This window comes from Pecten maximus, chromosome 3, assembly GCF_902652985.1.
Source record: "Pecten maximus chromosome 3, xPecMax1.1, whole genome shotgun sequence".
NCBI classification, from domain to species: domain Eukaryota; kingdom Metazoa; phylum Mollusca; class Bivalvia; order Pectinida; family Pectinidae; genus Pecten; species Pecten maximus.
In genome coordinates this window covers 30,384,871-30,406,914 of record NC_047017.1, presented here as the reverse complement: position 1 = coordinate 30,406,914, position 22,044 = coordinate 30,384,871, and the positions used below count along the sequence as shown (strand labels likewise).

At 35.8% G+C, this 22,044-nt stretch overlaps 1 protein-coding gene across 2 annotated transcripts; it reads left to right on the top strand.

The window, feature by feature from the left end:
* The first annotated feature begins 225 nt into the window (after window positions 1-225).
* LOC117323871 (pecanex-like protein 4) lies at window positions 226-20,484 on the top strand. Of its 2 annotated transcripts, XR_004531842.1 has the most exons (11): window positions 226-373; window positions 1,469-2,319; window positions 2,718-2,891; window positions 4,296-4,819; window positions 5,321-5,457; window positions 5,853-6,333; window positions 7,448-8,653; window positions 9,283-9,403; window positions 11,311-11,497; window positions 13,411-18,571; window positions 18,828-20,484. XR_004531842.1 is itself a non-coding variant. In XM_033879375.1 (10 exons), exons 2-10 carry the CDS (start codon window positions 1,622-1,624, stop codon window positions 13,660-13,662), a joined length of 3,780 nt encoding a protein of 1,259 aa, XP_033735266.1. In that variant the 5' UTR covers window positions 226-373; window positions 1,469-1,621; the 3' UTR covers window positions 13,663-20,484. The 2 variants fall into 2 exon arrangements, 1 of the variants encoding a protein (XP_033735266.1); XM_033879375.1 differs by having other exon boundaries at window positions 13,411-20,484.
* Window positions 20,485-22,044: the final 1,560 nt, after the last annotated feature.

The window sequence follows — 22,044 nt, the reverse complement described above, 5'->3', positions numbered from 1 at the left end:
AACTAAATACTATTTTTTCTTTCGTTCACACAACTTCATTTTTTTATTGCTTTACACAGTAGACTACAATTTTTACATACTTAATATATGCCATTAAACATAGCCTCAATTTTGTCTATAGATTATGGTAGTCTTTATACCATGTAACCTTAAAAATTGAAAACATATAATCTAAATCCGGATTTTCACTTTTCCGGGTTCTATTGTTAGTGCAACCTAATGGCGATCAGGATTGGAATGTGTGTCAAATGTCAGTGTCAAGAAATGGTTATGGGTCCAGTGTTTTGATGCCAGCCGACGTCATAGCTGTTCGCTCTCACACACGACTTTCATTTTTGTATTTTACGTTACCGACTGCCTGAAAAACTAACAGGTAAATGGTGTGGTTGTCAAAATGCTGTTATGTTGTCAACATAAACAATGAAAGGATGTCATGCTATGGCGATATTCTAAATCCGTGAATGCTAGGACTACTTCTTACGCTTAATATTTGTCCGATTAAATTCGGAATTGACACATGTTTGACTGATCATTGACAGTTTTAGAAATAAGACTTACTCTTAAAAAATAATTGAGAATTGATTGGAGTCTGAGAGCAATTTTAATGACTCTCCAAAAAAAGAACAATCTTAAGCTTATTATTGGATTGACGAGAATCGAACAGAACATTGAAAAGAAGGAGACGCATACATTAAAATAATCTGTATTAAATTTACATCCTTCCCAAAGACATCTCGGTGCAAGCTAATTCATCTAATATCCATTTTATTTTTGCACCTCTTAAAATCATTAAATTTTGTATTGTAGTAAACTGTTTTTACATAACCTCAGATGAAGATCAAAGATTATTTAGATGTACTGGTCAATGGCGGTTCGTGTTTCTCAGGAAGGTGAGAAACCGACTGCTTTGTGTTGATAATCCTTGGTCAAGACATGTACACTTTTAATTATCTCTGGATGCCATGGGGCAGGCCTCATATATTGTGTAGTGAAGTCAGTTGCTAGGACGGCCCTGCTTGGAGACTCTGTCTCAAAATGACCCTGGCTGTTCTAGGGGTGATAAAACCCAACTCCCAAACAAAACAACAAACAATCATTATATAATGTCCATGAGTGGTCAGTATTGTCTATCTATTCACGTACAATAGTAACACCTTTCCATGGACCATCCTCATAATTTTCATTTTGGCATCTGCATTTATGATATGAAAATATTATATTTAGAATAACAAAATTAGATCAGATTGATTTATAGATAAAGACAATAAACTGAAAATTCTAAGCTTCCCATGCATTGCTCTCATTTTTTTTTAAATGTTGAAATATGCTAAAAGAAATGCAGGTTGTTATTTCATTTGTTAACAACTGTACAAAACAGGTTGTCAATTCAAATAAAACTATGCTATGAAAACATCAACTACATCTAACTTTCTAAATTGTATTCTGTTATGACACTGCTTTTTTTCAGGCAGATGATCTTGATCTATCAACATAATGGAGGAACTGATACAACGGGTCTTGCCCCCTGATATCTGTAGATATTTTGTGACCTATTTTCACAATCCAACATAACTACCAGGAACCACTATTGTAGTCATCGTAACTGAAAAATTAAATCAAAATGGGTACAGGAATTCCTTTACTGAATGAATACAAGCGAGACTTTTTCTACAAGCGTCTCCCTCAGACCATTCTGGGAGGTCCCAAGTTGAAGCTTGGATACGAGGCACCGGTATATGTTTATCTGAACCAAGTGTTGTTGTTTATCATCCCGTTTTTGATAGGAGGTGTATTTACCCTGTTGGTGGAGCTAGGCACAGTAACAGATTACATAGCTGTGATTGTGTATGGATGCCTTATCTTTACCTTTGTGCTGGTAACACAGATCATATCTACTGCTGTCCAACTGCAGAACTCATCAGAATTAACTCTTCCCACAAAGAAAAAAAATCTGCTTGCTGAAGATGACGAGGTGGATTTTTTCTCCTGTTGTGGTGTGGAAACATTTGAATTTGTGGCACCGAAGAAAAAATTCATGATAAACATTGTGTTGCATTCATTGGTAGGGGGCTGTATGTGTGGGTTTGCCTTATGGTACCTACTGCCAACAACATTAGGGGGTCTGTACAGTTATAATACTGGTGTAACGGTTATACTCTACACCTTCGGCTGGATCACGCTTTGTGTGGCCCAGTACCCCCTCACCGTTGCTGCACCACCGGAGCCTGCCACTTACAGGACCTTAGATAGCTGGGAGTTGTCTCCTCTGATGCGACCATTTTATGTGTTTTTGTGTATCACGTTTCATCTTCTCTACAGGTAAGTCTTGATGCTACAAATTTGAATATGAGTGTTCAATTTTCCAATACCCACACCATGGATTTATCAATTTTATGGTGAAAAAATCTACCTGTGTACTTTTAGCTGTACTTTTTTTAAATTAATGGTTCTCTAAATAAATCCACTGTGGAATAGTGTATCTCTGCTGAATGTAACAGATACACAGAGGCATTTTAAATAAAGACCATGATTTTCTCTTTTGTGTCATTTATCATCAAAATTTGATCAGTGGGACAAACGTGTGAAATGCAGACCTGTAATACATATGTGCAAATGCTTAGAAGTGAGTATCAGATAAAACCTGCCACATTCTTAAACCAAATTAAAGTTTAGAGCCTGAGGGAGTCCTTACGAATCATTTTGTTGTTTCTTTTCAGGTTCCTATCCACAGTGTTCTTGTCCACAGACCAAAGTCTCCATGTTCTATTCTCTTTCCTGCCACTGCTGTGGATGTTTGGGATATTACCTCCCTTAGATGCTGTCTTCTACTGGCTATTTGAACAAGCACATGTACACCTCCTTGGTGGTTCAACTAGTGCATCTGGTGTAAGGTGAGTTACATTTTAATATGCAGGTAAGCTGTAAGGAAGAGTATGCAGTAACAAAGTCAAATAATTAGCTCACCTGGCCTAAAGGTTGTGGTGCAGCATACATTGTCTGTTGTCCGTCTGTTGTCAATTTTTCTATGTAAGCAACTTCTTCTTAATAACCAAGAGGCCCAGAGACCTAATATTGGGCCTGTAGCATGCTGTTGTGAAGGGCTATCATATTGTTCATATGAATGGCCTTGGGTTGTTTTCAAATTCATATAGGTCAAATGTGTTAAAATCTTGAAACGCCAACTTTTCAATAACCATATGAGTCCCAGAGATCTAATGTTGGTTTGGTTGTGTGCATTCAAAGGATGTGAGCAATGCAGGTCCATTTGGCCTCTTGAATATTTTGTATAGCTAGCATTGACATGGTTAACAGACCTACAGTTTGCAATTCCAAAATGTTTGAGTGACTGACATGTATTCTGGGGTAATTTTGTACGTTCATTTGTAATAACCATGTAAAATGGGCAATATTTTTTCAAAGAAAATATTTTGTGTATTAATGCGATATGAAATAACCTCCTAAGTAAAAGATTTCCAGTAAAACTTCAGACCTAGGTTTGGGTACTAGCTACAGTTCTTAATAGTTATTCCCCCTGTGAGCACTTATACATATCCAAGGCCATTTTCATTTTTGCGGTCTAAACGGTTGGACCAGTCGGACCGGTGTTGTTCGCTTATGAATAAAGATGGACCTGGTGATTTCATATTCAGAAAGTTTTCAGATGGACAAAGACTTTCAAGGACTGTATTAACATTTGCAATATATATTTAAAATCATATTACATTTAAAAGCTGACAAACCACTTTGTCAGCATAAACGAACAAGGGCCAGATGTAGTCAGGATCCATGTTGGTTTGTTGCACCAAAATAAAAAAAGACAGATCAACATGATGAAATTTAAAGGGGAGATAACTCTTCTGTCTGATAAAAAGACAGTAATGTGTTGTATTATTTTTATTTTCATGGTAGGTTCATGTTTTTATTCTTCTATAACGTTTCACTGCAAGAAAGTTTATATGATGACAAAAATGTTTTTTTGAAAAAGATGTTCAAATTTCCATAATTTGCAGAAATAGAAATGCACCCAAAATAAAATCATTACTTGAAGGTTAAGTTTCTCAGCTACAAAACGATTCTCCCTGAAACCATTAAACATTTATAGAGAATTGTGGCAGTATTTCATCCTTATTTGTACAAAAAGTCTAAATATCAAGAAAATTGGCTTGGAAAGGCAAAGCAATTTCTTGCAGCAAAGCAAATGGTGCTGCAATGATCATTTCCTAACCACGTTATATCCCCTTAATTCCAAAATATCATCTGTATGTAAGTGTTTTGTGAATACTCTGTCCTTTCAGACTTGTGGTGCTGTTGACCATGTCCCTGGGAGTGTACCTTGGTGCCTACTTCTTCTCAGCTAGTCTGGGGTCGGTATTGTTGTCAGCGATATGTGGATATCTCCTCAGCACAGATCTGGGCGGTCTAGGGGACCAGATACATACCTTCATACTCACTCGAAACAAGGTTGCCTCGGCGAGTCATGATCCCAACAATACAAACTACCGATGTCAGTTTCTGTGGAAATGGCGGCCATTGGAGTTTCTCTACCATTTTATCATGTTGGCTGTTGTAGGTGTTTTATCAGGACTTGTTAATTACAATGTGACTAATGATGACAGCATTTGGAGGATTCTGGGATATGTGATTATTGGATTGTGTGTGACAGAGAAAATCCTGAGAGATATTCAGGGTGTATACATTGTGTTAGGTTTGTGGAGAAATATGTTATTTCCACCAACAGCCACTCGAACAAACTTGTTTAAGGACAGAAAAAGAAAATTAAAACCATTAGGTGTTCTTCGCCGGATAATTGTAAGCTGGGGTAAGTAGTTCCTGCGACAAGTTCAGTTATTTGACAATGTGTCATTGGAACTGTTCAGTTAGGACAGATATTTGGGTTTGTTCTTTCATACACACTATCTTTTATTCTACACAGAGTCAGTTTTTTCAGAATGAGTAGAATACATGAATATTACTATTATGTGAAATATACAAGGATTGAATAGGGTGGTTTGATGAGCTACAGACCCTTATGATGAAATGATGAATGCTTTCTATGTATACTACTGAAACAGTATACAATGATGAATGCTTTCTATGTATACTACTGAAACAGTATACAACCAAGTCCAGGTTATTTCCAGTATATATGTATGCAGACCCAGTATAACACAATTATGTTAGTACAGTTGTATTACTTTATTTCCGTTGTCCCCTTCACAGATAGACCCAGTAAAATGTATCAGTATTACTTTCAGTTGTTCCCCAGTACATTATATATGTGAACACAGATCCAGTACAATTTATCATTTTTTCTTTTCAGTTGCTCCCCTGGTCATGCTAGCCTATTGCTCATTACTGGTGACAACTACTGACCCAGCCAACAAGTCCCTGCGATCAAATCTATCTACTTATACATCAGTATGGTACATCTTTGGTGTGGTCCGAGTGTTCCGTTGGGTGTGTATACAGTCATTTATATTTCTTAAAATCCATGTGTTGTCAACAATATTTGATAAAATCTCTTCAGCTGTGAGTTTGTTGTGTATGTATATGTTTGAAACTCTACAACTTACATTGTTGTATATGAAGCCCAAAATAATTTAAAAGAAAAACATTCTAGTATTTCTTTGAAGTAATGTTTGGTAGATCTAAAGTTGAAATAGATATCTCTCTTAAAGTTTATATCAAGAAAATAACATTTTACTTTCAAATAAGCAATGCAAATTATAAATTGGGAAAGTTACCTTAAGTTAGAAACTAACAGCAGTTGATCTCCATTTCCTGGTCCTCTGTTACCAAATGTTAAGTTGTTTTGAATTGTATTGTAATTTTTTTTAAATCTTCTGTTGTAGGTCTGGCAGAGCACACCCAACTCATTACTGGAATTATCCATTACTCATCTCATCCTAGTCACCCTCAGCACCAATTCGACCGTCATAGAGTTTGGATTACCCATTCTTTCTCTAATCATAGGCCTCTGCAGAGACAGATTTTTCCAGTTCTTGAATAAGTTATATTTTTGTGTATCTCTTTTAATATCCTCCTGGACGGACAAGAAACAGCGCCGAGGGTCGACGGCCTTAATCATTTTTCTGTCCATTGTCCTTTTCCCTGTGGTGCTTGGTATTATACTGGTGGCTACAGCTTTGTCTGCTCCACTCTTACCTCTATTTACTTTGCCAGTATTTTTTATTACCTTTCCACGCCCCTGTAAATTCTGGCCTGAAGCAGTTGGAGCCTCAGCGAATGTATGTGCTGATTCCATGTTTTACCGACAGTTCGCTCCCAAATTTGCAGAAGTCTTGAGAACAGCATTTGCAGATGGAAGTCTAGGTAATCTATGTTTTGGGGATTTCTAACAGCTATCCCTGACAGTGGCTAAATACCAATACATGTATTTTCAATTTAATCAGTAGAATGTGTTTGGTATTCGATTAGAAATCATTTATATGTTATATTTTACCAAAGTCACAAAAGCAAGACTTTGGTGTTACTTTTCTGGCAGCTAGTGCAGTGATGGTGACAGCGTCCTCGTCAACATTACACTTCAAAATTTTGCATTTAGATCTGGGAAATTAGGCATGCCAGAATCTGTACTTTTGAATTTTGTGTTCAGTTCAGTTTCTCAAAAAGTATGAATGTTAAATTCCAACCAAACTTGATAGATTGTTGCATTGTAGTATGGACAGATCAACAAACCCATACATTATACGAGTTTAGTTTGTTTTCTTGTTTTTTGCTTTTAACCTTAGATCTTTAAAATTGATATTAAATCTTTTTTGCTTCTCCATTTGGCATTCGAATCAGTTTATGGTCAAAAATAAATACATGTACATTCTATAACATAACATTTGTAATTTCTTTTCATTTTCAGAAAGTTATATTTGGGGTCAAAATGTCATAATGTATTATAATAATAAGTGAATTTTGAGAAGTAGTGTTTTAGTGTTGTTGCGAATTTTTTTTTACCTAGATACAATGCACAATTATTATATTTACATATGTCTATAATGTATACAATATGCTTTCATACTATCACTCTATTAAAAGTGGAAGTTATTCATATAATTAATATCAGAATAATTTTTATTTCTAATTACAATGTATGATATAATTGTCTTTATATTAATTACAAAGCATTGCAGATGCTTCTTAGTCCAAAGTATAAACTTGACCAGATATCAGCTTTCTACATTTTGTATTTCATTGATTAAATCAGAGCTTTTTTCACTTATAAATAAAAGTTTTTGATTTTGATTTTTATTCACAAGAATAAATCCCAAATTTGAATATAGCAATATTATATATCCTGATATATTTGAATGAGATAATGGATCAACATCAATTGTTAATTCTTCTTCCAGAAATCGAAATAATAACCACTTAATTGTTTGAACTGTATAGGTAGTCATGAAATAATGTTCATAGTTTACCTTTATTGTTGTAGGTGAGCCTGTGCCTGGTAACCACTACCTGGTGAGGTTCCAGGACCGTCTGGCCTGGGTACAGGTCCTAGAGCGAGGATGTGGCTACTGTACAGTCAACATCAAGGGTCTAGAGCTACAGGAGACATCCTGTCACACAGCCGAGGCTGCCAGACTTGACGACATCTTTGAGGAGGCATTTGAGCGGGAGCATGGGTTTGCTCTTGGATCACTGAACCAGTACCCCTTACACACCCTCACTCCAGTGGACGCTGCATATGTCCACACTTACTCTGATGCCAGAAACGTGCTTACAGGAATCATAGACAGTCCTGGTAGTTACCAGACCACAATGACAGCTTTCTCTAAAAGTCTTGTCTGGGTTTTACTGCATCATATTAATCGTACAAAATGCAGCACTGCCCCACCGTTTGTAGACCGGGACAGTGATAGTGGTTGTGATTCGTCAGAAGGTAAGGAGAAAATGGAGATGGAGGAAATTAACCATAACCAAGAGACTATGAATAACAACCTATCGCCCCCTTCAGCCTCACGGAGAGTGGTCGGGGCCAGCTCCAGGGTGGGCATGAAAACTGTGGATACAGTTGTTACGGTAAATAAACCACCAGTAGTCAAACGTCAGTCATCATGGGCGTCTATAGACAGTTTTGCTGACAGTTTGTGGTCAGATGATGGAATCCTAGATAGTAGGACCAACAAAAACACTTTACAGAGGTCCAAAGTTCAAGCTTATCCATCTGTAGATAACTCCAAGAGTAAAAATAAACTTTCCAGTGATAAGGATGATTTAGATGATTTGTTTGAGGAGTTAGATTTTGGTTTACCTGCATCAGATATTACCAAGCCAAAACAAGTGTTACAGCCAACATTTAAAACCATGAAGTCCTACTCTAAAAATGGAGCCATGGGCAATACTATATACAAACCTGTAACAAATCTGGCAGGTTCCCCGGACTTCAAGTGTCCTCATTCATTCCACATCAGTGTGCCTGCACGCTGGCGAGAGCTGCCTGTTGAATATTCTCAGCTTTCTCGGTACCTAGACCAGTTCCCTAGGGAGTGGTACCGCTTTGTCCTGGGAACACTTGACTGGTCAGTTACGGGACAGTCCAGGGAGAAAGTGGCTCTAGACGTTGGTCAGGATGATACACTTATGAACTGCTATGCACAGTTAGTGATGGCATGTTACTCCATATTTGATGCTCAAGGTAAGTTCAAGTTTAAAACAACTTTTTCATGTTGTTTGTTTATTTCTTCATTATGTGCAGGAAATATTAATAGGACAATAAATCACATTTATTTATTGCATTTTTAGTTTTTATCACATGCTGATTGGTCTACATCCAGTCACATGCCATTCCATTTAACATTGAGTTGCACTTTAGCTGTGATAGTGATACAAAACGCTTGTGCAAGTTTTCTGTGATTTCGCATAATTTTAGCCAATCAGATCTGTCAGACACATGTCTGCTAAGTTGCACAATTAGTGTAATATGATGTTTTATAGATTTTTGGTATTTACGACTCTGTGATGAATACGGTGGAATAAGATGTGATTTAGATGGCAAGGAATCATACTGTAAGCATTGTGTACTCTGATTTTGATACGGAAATGGTAATAAACCAGTTATAGCTCTTTGTTTTTATTGGTATGATGATTTATGGAACTCAGATAACCAATATCGACAGAGGCCAGACGCCAAGATTGATATTGGTTATCTACGCTCCATAAATCATCAAATCAATCAAAACAAAGAGTCATAATTGTGTAATATCAGAAACAATAAAGTTATAATATTATCAGAAGCAAGTGTAACATGTATGCTGTTTTGTCCAGTGTCATACAGCCCTGCCAGCACTCTCTACAAGTATTACACTGGTGATCTCCCTTGGAACGCCATGTTGGACTGGTTGTCAGAGGACAAGGAGCTGTACACACTTGTCCTCAAGTGCTTTAGGTACGAACCTTAAATATTAACTTCTTAATGTTTTAACAGTGTATGAAAGATATAGACTAGTTCATTTTATAAAAAAAATTGTCATCAGTTTAATTATGTTCGTACATGTATATAAAAGCATAGATCATTTTTTTATCTGGCTACAGCTGAAGGCTATTGCAAACAAAGCAATGATTCACATTTAGATGGTGAACAAATTATGATAGCAATGATACCTTTTAGGTCACCTGAGACAAAGTCTCATGTGACCTATTCTAATTCCCTTTTGTCCGTCGTCGTGCGTCGTTCGTCCGTAAACAATTTGCATTTTCGACTTCTTCTCCAAAACCCCTAAACCAAATTCAATGAAATTTGGCTGGAAGCTTCTATGGCTAAAGGTCAACCAAAATTGTGAATTATATGGTCCCCACCCCCCAGGGGCCTGAGGGGCGGGGCTAAAATGGGTCAAATTGACTAAAATTCAAAAATCTTCTTCTCTACTCTCAGGTGGAATCAAATACTCTTCATAGATGGAAGGGTCTTAAGGTGCTTTACCAAAATTGTGAATTTCATGACCCAGGGGTCTCATGTTTGCCCCTGGGGAGGGGGTAAACTTTACTATAGTTTATATAGGGAAATCACATTTTTGACTATAATTTGTTTGATTTCGATTGGAATTCATTCTAACTTGGTTAACATTATCAGCATATGATGACAGTTTGATGGCATGCACATGTTTGCCCTGACTGACCCACAGGGGCTGATGGGCAGGGCTAAAAGGGGTCAAATTGACTGAAATTTCAAAAATCTTCTTCTCTACTCTCAGATATGGTGGAATCAAATACTCTTCATAAATAAAAAGGGTCTTAAGGTGCTTTACCAAAATTGTGAATCTTATGACCCAGGGGTCTCATGTTTGCCCCTGGGGAGGGGGTAAACTTTACTATAGTTTATATAGGGAAATCACATCTTTGACTACATAATGTATAATTTGTTTGATTACAATTGGAATTCATTCTAACTTGGTTAACATTATCAGCATATGATGACAGTTTGATGGCATGCACATGTTGGCCCTGACTGACCCCCAGGGGATAATGGGCGGGGCTAAAAAGGGTCAAATTGACTGAAATTTCAAAAATCTTCTTCTCTACTCTATATGGTGGAATCAAATACTCTTCATAAATAAAAAAAAAGGTCTTAAGGTGCTTTACCAAAATTGTGAATTTTATGACCCAGGGGTCTCACCTTTGCCCCTGGGGCAAAAATTGTGAATTAAATTAACTGAAATATTTCAAATTTCAGGTGACCGTTAAGGCCCATGGGCCTCTTGTTAATTTAGGATTCTTATCTTTTATAAATAAAGTGTTAAGAAAACTGAAGTCATTACTGTATAATGTAGATATTCAATATGGTTCCTAATTCATAGATGTATTTGACCAATAATTAGAAAGTTTCAAATTATTGTCCTGAGTTGAATATGTTTAAGTGGCAAAACCTACTTGTTAGGGTGATGTTTATTGTATCTTTCTATGGTTGTATCTGTGTGTGATATGTATTGTATCTTTACTTGTTTGTACCTGTGGGTGATATGTATTGTATCTTTACTTGTTTGTACCTGTGGGTGATATGTATTGTATCTTTAGTTGTTTGTACCTGTGGGTGATCTGTATTGTATCTTTAGTTGTTTGTACCTGTGCGTGATGTGTATTGTATCTTTACTTGTTTGTACCTGTGGGTGATATGTATTGTATATTTACTTGTTTGTACCTGTGGGTAATGTGTATTGAATATTTACCTGTTTGTACCTGTGGGTGATATGTATTGTATCTTTACTTGTTTGTACCTGTGGGTGATGTGTATTGTATCTTTAGTTGTTTGTACCTGTGGGTGATATGTATTGTATCTTTACTTGTTTGTGTCTGTAGGTATGGGTTTAAGCTGATGTTGGATCAGATGTTATTGGGAGAGGTGACTTCATCCGAGGAATTACAGGAATATATGGAGGAATATGACCGTGATTGGTACATAGGACTGGAATCAGATGACCAATGGAAGTCTGCTGTACTGGCCAGCAAACCAAATCTCTTCTCTCTTGGTCATAACAATCAACAGGTACTACAAAACCATATCTCATTGTTATAGAACATCTTTAGTTATCATCAATACTGTTGTATGTGTCTAATCCAGTGAATTGTATCACATAGTAGTAATATCTCATTATAATTAACAGGTACTACACTCTAGTGACTTGTCACTTGTAGTACATGTACAGTATGATACCTCACAATCATCAACAGTATTGTATGATACCTCACAATCATCAACAATATTGTATATCTCACAGTCATCAACAGTATTGTATGATATCTCAGTCATCAACAGTATTGTATGATATCTCAGTCATCAACAGTATTGTATGATATCTCACAGTCATCAACAGTATTGTATGATATCACAGTCATCAACAGTATTGTATGATATCTCACAGTCAACAGTATTGTATGATATATCATAGTCATCAACAGTATCGTATGATATCTCAGTTACCAACAGTATTGTATGATATCTCGGTCATCAACAGTATTGTATGATATCTCACAGTCATCAACAGTATTGTATGATATCTCAGTTACCAACAGTATCGTATGATATCTCACAATCATCAACAGTATTGTATGATATCTCACAGTCATCAACAGTATTGTATGATATCTCAGTCATCAACAGTATTGTATGATATCTCAGTCATCAACAGTATTGTATGATATCTCAGTCACCAACAGTATTGTATGATATCTCATAGTCATCAACAGTATTGTATGATATCTCAGTCATCAACAGTATTGTATGATATCTCAGTCATCAACAGTATTGTATGATATCTCAGTCATCAACAGTATTGTATGATATCTCACAGTCATCAACAGTATTGTATGATATCTCACAGTCATCAACAGTATTGTATGATATGTCAGTCATCAACAGTATTGTATGATATCTCAGTCATCAACATTATTGTATGATATCTCACAGTCATCAACAGTATTGTATGATATCTCAGTCATCAACAGTATCGTATGATATCTCACAGTCATCAGCAGTATTGTATGATATCTCATAGTCATCAACAATATTGTATGATATCTCACAGTCATCAGCAGTATTGTATGATATCTCATAGTCATCAACAGTATTGTATGATATCTCACAGTCATCAACAGTATTGTATGATATCTCAGCCATCAACAGTATTGTATGATATCTCAGTCATCAACAGTATTGTATGATATCTCACAGTCATCAACAGTATTGTAAGATATCTCAGCCATCAACAGTATTGTATGATATCTCACAGTCATCAACAGTATTGTATGATATCTCACAGTCATCAACAGTATTGTATGATATCTCAGTCATCAACAGTATTGTATGATTTCTCAGCCATCAACAGTATTGTATGATATCTCATAGTCATCAACAGTATTGTATGATATCTCACAGTCAACAGTATTGTATGATATCTCAGCCATCAACAGTATTGTATGATATCTCAGCCATCAACAGTATTGTATGATATCTCACAGTCATCAACAGTATTGTATGATATCTCGGTCACCAACAGTATTGTATGATATCTCAGTCATCAACAGTATTGTATGAAATCTCATAGTCATCAACAGTATTGTATGATATCTCAGCCATCAACAGTATTGTATGATATCTCAGCCATCAACAGTATTGTATGATATCTCAGTCATCAACAGTATTGTTTGTACACTCATTGTAATATTTAGGTAATAGTGAGTAGGAAAATCTGTGGAACAAGAAGATAAAATAAACAGTATGTCAAATTAATTATAAAGTATGAATAATAATCATTTATTAAGTCAGAATGCAAATTACCAGGTAAGTGTAGAGTAACCAAATGGAAAATTTATATTTAGTTTTCATTGATGGGAGTTTTTAACAGTTCATTTTTACTTAATGAAGGGAATTTACAATTCACTTTTCATTTTTCATTGAAGGGGACGTACACAAGTCGAGTGTTGTCATTGCAAGAAGTGGCGGCCCATATAGGCCGACTCAACACAGAGGTAGTCCGGGGACAGTGGGCAAATCTTAGCCTGGAGTTGTTGTATTTCACTAACGATGATGAGGAGCGCTACAGTATCCAAGCCCACCCCACAGTTCTCAGGAACCTCACTGTACAGTCAGCAGACCCACCTCTAGGCTATCCTATCTTTTCATCTCCTCCAATCAGCATTCCTACTATCTGAGGGGTCAAAGATCAACATAAATGACCCTCAACCCATCAGCATCCCCACCATCTAGGGGTCAAAGATCAACATAGATGACCCTCAACCCATCAGCATCCCAACCGTCTGAGAGGTCAAAGATCAACATAGATGACCTCAACCTATCAGCATCCCCACTATCTGCGGGGTCAAAGCTCAACAAAGATGACCCTCAACCCATCAGCATCCCAACCGTCTGAGAGGTCAAAGATCAGTTCAAAATCTGTTCAGCCAATCATCATATACACCATCTATGAGGCATCTCCACCATCTCAAAGGGAAATGTCAGCAGCCTCAGCAATGGATTTAGGCTAGTTTTAATTACTATGATTATGTTAGGATGCAATGGTTGGAGTTGAAATATTATAAACTACTGTTTGGGAAACACATGATACAATATTATATGAATTATGTCACAATTCATGTCACTATTTTTGGTTAGTCATATTGATTGTACAGAAATATACCTGGTTCATTATTAAGGTAGCATAACCATTCTATCATGATGGTACTAATGTGTTGGTAACAAGGAATCGTGATTTGAAAATTTGAAATGTTTATAAGGATTGTAAAACGGTTTATTAAATTCTGTCTCATTTTGAATGTGAGTGACATCACTAGTCTATTCCACGACAGAGTGACCTACCCTTTAAACAACCAAAAGTAATTGTGTTTAACTGTTATGCAATAGAGATATCTTATCTTATTGTGAATTCGGTGACAGTACATTGTATACATGTATCATGAAGATCACAGCAGAGTTATTCCACCTCCCCCTACAATGGTCAGGATGGTCAGTTGGTTACCAACATTTCATCACCCGTTAGCTAGCACTGAAATATTTGTAAATTGAGATTTGTATCTTTTAAACCCTCAGCGGACCATTTTGTTACATATTTCTATTGATATCTATGTATCAATTTGAAGCACATGCTTTGTATAGCTCTAGTCTATGTTGAACTACTGTATAGCACCGATCCTATGTCTTACATTGCTCTAATTTGCTCAAAAAAAAGGTTGATTCAATAGTAAGGTCTCCAAGACATTCCAGAGTAATTATTGTAGATACATGTATCAGTTTTATTTGATGAGATATCTAATTATATGGTTACCTGTACAGGTAACAAAATAGGTAGGCAGGTAACAAAACAGCCTACCTGTTCTCCCTGTATGTCTTGTGAGTAGTGAACCTCCCTGTCCTCACTGTATGTATCATGAGTAATGAATATCCCTGTTCTCCCTGTATGTACCATGAGTAATGAATATCCCTGTTCTTCCTGTATGTACCGTGAGTAGTGAACCTCCCTGTCTCTCCTGTATGTACCGTGAGTAGTGAACCTCTCTGTATGTACTGTAAGTAGTGAACCTCCCTGTCCTCCCTGTATGTACCGTGAGTAATAAACCTCCCTGTCCTCCCTGTATGTACCATGAGTAATGAACCTCCATGTTCTCCCTGTATGTAACATGAGTAGTGAACCTCCCTGTTCTCCCTGTATGTACCATGATTAATGAACTTCCCTGTTCTCCCTGTATGTATTGTGAGTAGTGAGCCTCCCTGTTCTCCCTGTATGTATTGTGAGTAGTGAACCTCCCTGTTCTCCCTGTATGTACCATGAGTAATGAACCTCCCTGTTCTCTCTGTATGTACCATGAGTAGTGAACCTCCCTGTTCTCCCTATATGTACCATGAGTAATGAACCTCCCTGTTCTCCCTGTATGTACCATGAGTAGTGAACCTCCCTGTTCTCCCTGTATGTACCGTGAGTAATAAACCTCCCTGTTCTCCCTGTATGTACTGTGAATAATGAGCCTCCCTGTTCTCCCTGTATGTATTGTGAGAGTGTTGATGTCTTATTTGATAATGCTAACCTCAGCTCTAGTGCTACTTTAAAGGAAATGAATGTAGTGTTGAAATCTTAGTGACAAAGGTTTCCGTTGGTAATAAGATGTTGCATAATTTTTCGTGTAAAATCAGTCGTAATGAGATTTTAGCCTTCTGTGACTGACTATTGACAAAATCACAACTAATGCACCGTAGAGAAACTATGTCAGTATTATGTGCCATTATGATAATAACATTATATTTGTATTTAATAATTTTGGTGACATGCAAAACATTCAGAAGCTATTTAATGAATAACACAATATGTTGAAGAAATAATAATTTGCTGTAAAGTGACATACAGTACTGATTTCTTTCGAATATACTTTTATTTTTTGAAAATTGACTATGTTGTCATTGAATTTCTGCATAGTGTTCATAAACTGTTTCTTTTTGTGAATTATTACAGAATTATTATATATATCAAACATTATTTTTCAGAAAGAAATACAATGAACTTCCAATCTGATCAATTATATTAGTTTTAGATTTACATAATAAATGTTTTAGGTTTACAACATATCAGCCCAAGGATTACATATCCAAATAACAGCATATCACTCTTTGTTTTAGGGACCTGCTTAGAAAAGTGGTCTTTTGGATAGAATGAATGTTCAACAGTTGATCATCAAACTTTCTTTATATGAACAGAACACTGAACTCCAGAAAATAATCTCATCTTAATGTCTTTATCATCAGAACTGTTGTTTCCTACAAGTTTTTAGGTTGTGAACTTTCATTTAAAATCCATGTGAAAATCTGAGTGGCTCTGCTTATGTGTGTTTATCTCTTATAATCATAATGCAAGAGGAAGCCACAGTTTAGGAGAGCACCATTTGTGTGCATGGAAAAGAGCAAAACGGACATTTTGCATGATTTTCAATGGTATTACATGGGATCATGGCAATTATTTGTTCAATACATTTGTAGGAAATCAAATGATTACCGTATTTCAAATGTGATGTAGAGACAAAATCTTAAGAGAGCACCAGGGTGACTGATATGAGACACCATATTCTCACTGCAAGGCCCTAAATATTTAAATAATGTAGGAAGATAAATGGAATTCAAGGAGATCTATTAACTTAGTAGGTGTGTATCATGAAAATCAATAATTAAACTTAAGACAACAATATTCCTGTAATCCCTGTAGTTCAGGTTCCCAAAGTACAAAGTACATGGAATGTCCGTTTCATTTTTATTCTCTGATCGGTAAATTATTAAAACATATCACTTTTTTTTTTGCTATAAATAGTTTTATACCACTGTACAGAACTTTAATTTGAATTTGTAAACATGCCCACTTTAAACATTCTTAATATTTGTATTATGTAATCTCAGTATACTCTCTAAATGTAAGTTAATGTTGAAGTATGTTGAGGCTTGGCGTGAGATTCACCTAGATCTATTGTATTAAATCGCTGTAGTAATGTCTTCATGACATAATGTTGTCTGTGATAATTTACATAATTATTTATATCTTTTATGGTTGTTTATTGATTGATTTATTTATTATTGTTTGTGGTTATGTACCTATGTGCTCTGCTGCCATAGGTAGAGGATTTACTGGTATACAGCTGTATTACCCCACCCCCAACCCCACCTACCAGATCTGCTCTCTGTTTTATGACTTTACATGAAAATAATATGAAATATTAAATTTGCTACCATTATTTATTATTTGTGTAGTGAGTGGTAAATTGGTCCTTGTAATCGCTTCATAAAAATGTCAAAAATTGTTGTCAGTGTTTTACCGTACTCATCATTTATTTTTAAATCTAGTGAATGTGATCAATGTTATGCATTTGAGAAAGGATTTTATGATAAGTAGTTTTTGTCATTATCTATAATTTGACTGCACAATGAAGGAATGTTCATTTCAAATAGTGTGACAGCACATTCAAGTGACTCTATATAAGTCCTTTGTCAAAATGAAAATGTTCAGATGGAACCAACTCCAGCTACCCACCGTACATGACTTGATATTCTGTTGCAGCTAGATGTGGGTATATTGTTTTGTTGCAGAGGAATATTTCTGTTTGTCACAGCTGAATATTTCCTCTTCTAGATATATCTCCCGATGTGGTATAGCTGAATATCTCCTTCTAGATCCAGATATATCTCCCAACATGGTATAGCTGAATATCTCTTGTTCTAGATCCAGATATATCTTCCAGCATGGTATAGCTGAATATCTCATTTCAGATATATCTCCCAGCATGGTATAGCTGAATATCTCATTTTAGATCCAGATATATCTCCCAACATGGTATAGCTGAGTATCTCCTTTTAGATCCAGATATATCTCCCAACATGGTATAGCTGAATATCTCTGGTTCTAGATCCAGATATATCTCCTGATGTAATAGAGCTGAATTTCTCATTTTAGATCCAGATAAATCTCCCAGCATGGTATAGCTGAATATCTCATTTTAGATCCAGATATATCTCCCAACATGGTATAGCTGAATATCTCTTGTTCTAGATCCAGATATATCTCCTGATGTAATAGAGCTGAATTTCTCATTTTAGATCCAGATATATCTCCCAGCATGGTATAGCTGAATATCTCATTTTAGATCCAGATATATCTCCCAACATGGTACAGCTGAATATCTCATTTTAGATCCAGATATATCTCCCAACATGGTATAGCTGAATATCTCCTTTTAGATCCAGATATATCTCCCAACATGGTATAGCTGAATATCTCATTTTAGATCCAGATATATCTCCCAACATGGTACAGCTGAATATCTCATTTTAGATCCAGATATATCTCCCAACATGGTATAGCTGAATATCTCCTTTTAGATCCAGATATATCTCCCAACATGGTATAGCTGAATATCTCATTTTAGATCCAGATATATATTTTCCAACATGGTGTAGCTGAATATCTCATTTTAGATCTAGATATATCAGCTGACATTGTATAGCTGAATATCTCGTTCCAGATATCCTTGTATGAAATTTAGAATTATGTTTCATTGGATATCTCATGTTTCTGTTTGATACTCTTTAGGCTTGATACCCTGTAGGCTTGATACCCTTTAGGCTTGATACCCTGTAGGCTTGATACCCTTTAGGCTTGATACCCTGTAGGCTTGATACCCTTTAGGCTTGATACCCTGTAGGCTTGATACCCTGTAGGCTTGATACCCTTTAGGCTTGATACCCTGTAGGCTTGATACCCTTTAGGCTTGATACCCTGTAGGCTTGATACCCTTTAGGCTTGATACCCTTTAGGCTTGATACCCTGTAGGCTTGATACCCTTTAGGCTTGATACCCTTTAGGCTATGTTTACGACTCAATATATCCACCTCAGGCTCTGACAGAATAACCTTTCTTGTACTGTATTCTGCGAGTGAAAAACATTTTTGAAATATGATTTTCAAGAGATACCCTGGTCTTGATTATCACTGTAAAAGATTAATTTTGTACATTAACATTTCTCTGGATATGATTAGTTCAGGAAATTAATAGTGGAAAAGAAACCTCACAATAAACACATGTAATATTATCAAATTTGTTGAAATTATCCCAATGTTGAACAATTTTTAGATTGGAGTTAATGATGCCGTCCATTACATGTGAAAGTATCCTGTATAGATACAGAGTATGATATGTGAAAGTATCCTGTATAGATACAGAGTATGATATGTGAAAGTATCCTGTATCAATACAAATATGATATGTGAAAGTATCCTGTATAGATACAGAATATGAAATGTGAAAGTATCCTGTATCAATACAAATATGATATGTGAAAGTATCCTGTATCAATACAGAATATGATATGTGAAAGTATCCTGTATCAATACAAATATGATATGTGAAAGTATCCTGTATCAATACAAATATGATATGTGAAAGTATCCTGTATCAATACAAATATGATATGTGAAAGTATCCTGTATCAATACAAATATGATATGTGAAAGTATCCTGTATCAATACAGAATATGGTATGTGAAAGTATCCTGTATCAATACAAATATGATATGTGAAAGTATCCTGTATCAATACAAATATGATATGTGAAAGTATCCTGTATAGATACAGAATATGATATGTGAAAGTATCCTGTATACATATAGTCCTGTATGTACAGATTTAATAGTTAATTGTGCTCAAAGATCTTTACCGATACTGTATAAGGTTTATTTCTTCAACCATGAAGTAGAGTGTTGCTACTGAACCTGTTTATCCAGTCAGTTGACGGAGTACAGAATATTAATTAAATCAATTAAGTGAGAACACTGTATATATATTTACCAAGTACACCACTATACCAGTTACGACAAAGGCATCATTTTACAGAGAACACAAATTTAGGGAGTACTTGGTATCCATACTGTCAATTTAGGAAGTATTAAATAAAATTTATGGCATGCATCAGTTTTAGGAGTACATTTGTTTATGATGAACACCTGATTCAGTTAACAGGAACACACGTTTACTCAGCACTAAAGTGTGAATTGGAGTGCATTTAAACCTGTTAGTGTTGTTTTTACATGAATGTGCTCATTGTGGTGAAGTTACAAACCTTCAGTGCATCTATATTTTTTTGTATTTAAGTTTATGTTTACAACCCAATTAATTCACGATACAAGTAACAGATTTAATATTTGGTATTTAATGTAAACAGCATGATCTTAAATTTGCTTTGTGGTTAGTTAACTATTTGTTTTTAAATCGTGTCCTAATTTGGAGGCCGAGATATACTAATTATCAGAAAATGTTTCATATATGTTTTTTGCATAAACTGACTGTAGCTTATTTATTTGATTTAGGATGTAAATTATTCATGGTCAGTTTGCAGCTCTATAAGTGAGAAGTTTGACAAGCCAAGTTATTGTTTTTGTACACAGCTCTATGTACTGGAGTAATTATACAATAAAATGATTGTCTTGTAAAAGGTCTTTTATCTCTTCTTTTACAAAAGGACTGAAATTGCATGGTGTTTCAAATACATGTACAATGTAGATATATTTTCAGTTTACCTGCCCAAAGGAGAAGTGAACTGCTTAAAGCTTAGGTGTGACATCCATTAGGTATCAACTTTTCCCTTAACAACTTCTCAATAACCAAAAGGCTCAACAAAATTGATATTGGGCTGTAGGGCTATCGAGTTCCTTCAAATAAATTACCTTGACCTACATTCAAGGTCGCAGGGGTCAAGTAGTCTAAAATCTTTAAACAGTGATTTCTTGATGACCAATTGCCACAATATACGGCTAGTAGTCAGTGTGCTGCAATGAAGGGCTACAAAATGTATTTAATTGAATAAACTTAGCCAATTCTAAAATGTGAATTAAGTGGTAATCAGCTTAGTATCTGAGTGCATAAATGACCTTAATCAACTCATTTTGCATTAGAAGCAGGTGAGAGATACAGACCTATTGGGCCTCTAGTTTTTAATTTGAATAGTACATGTCAACATCATAAAAGATAAATTAACAAACATAAATAGCAATACATGTCCCCTGCCAGACCCACTAGCAATTATTGTCATTTACAAGTATCTGTTCGATCCAAATCCTTCAAGGAATGAAACATTTAGAGCACTGAAAATGATTTTCTAAAAATAGTTACAGTGACTTAGACCTTTGATCCAATAACCCTGAAACTCGAACTTGACTTAGAAATGAATAAATTTCAAGCTCTACCAAATTTCAACTCATTATCCACATGTGTGGTAAAGAAAGAAAAGGGAACAAGAGGCCCATGGGCCTTAACGGTCACCTGAGATTTGAAGTATTTCAGTTAATCTAATTGACCCTTTTGAGCCCACCCATCAGCCCCTAGGGGTCAGTCAGCACCAACAGGTGTATACCATTAAGCTGTCATCCAATGCTGATAATGTTAACAAAGTTAGAATGAATTCCAATAGAAATCAAACAAATAATTGTCAAAAACGTGATTTACCTATATAAACTATAGTAAAATTTACCCCCTCCCCAGGGGCAAATTTGTGACCCCAGGGTCATGAAATTCATAACATTAGTAAAGCACCATAAGACCCTTCCACCTATCAAGAGTATATTATATCTTAATTGGGTCTTGAAAAGAAGATTTTTAAATTTCAGTCAATTTTACCCTTTTTAGCCCCGCCCATCAGCCCCTGGGGGTCAGTCAGGGCCAACATGTGCATACCATTAAACTGACATCCAATGCTGATAATGCTAACCAAATTAGAATGAATTCCAATAGAAATCAAACAAATAATAGTCAAAAATGAGATTTCCCTGTATAAACTATAGTAAAGTTTACCCCCTCCCCAGGGGCAAACGTGAGACCCCTGGGTCATGAAATTCACAATTTTGATAAAGCACCTTAAGACCTTTCAGTCTATGAAGAGTGTTTGATTCCACCATATCTGAGAGTAGAGAAGAAGATTTTTGAAGCTTTAGTGAATTTGACCCTTTTTAGCCCCGCCCCTCAGGCCCCTTGGGGGTGGGGACCATATAATTCACAA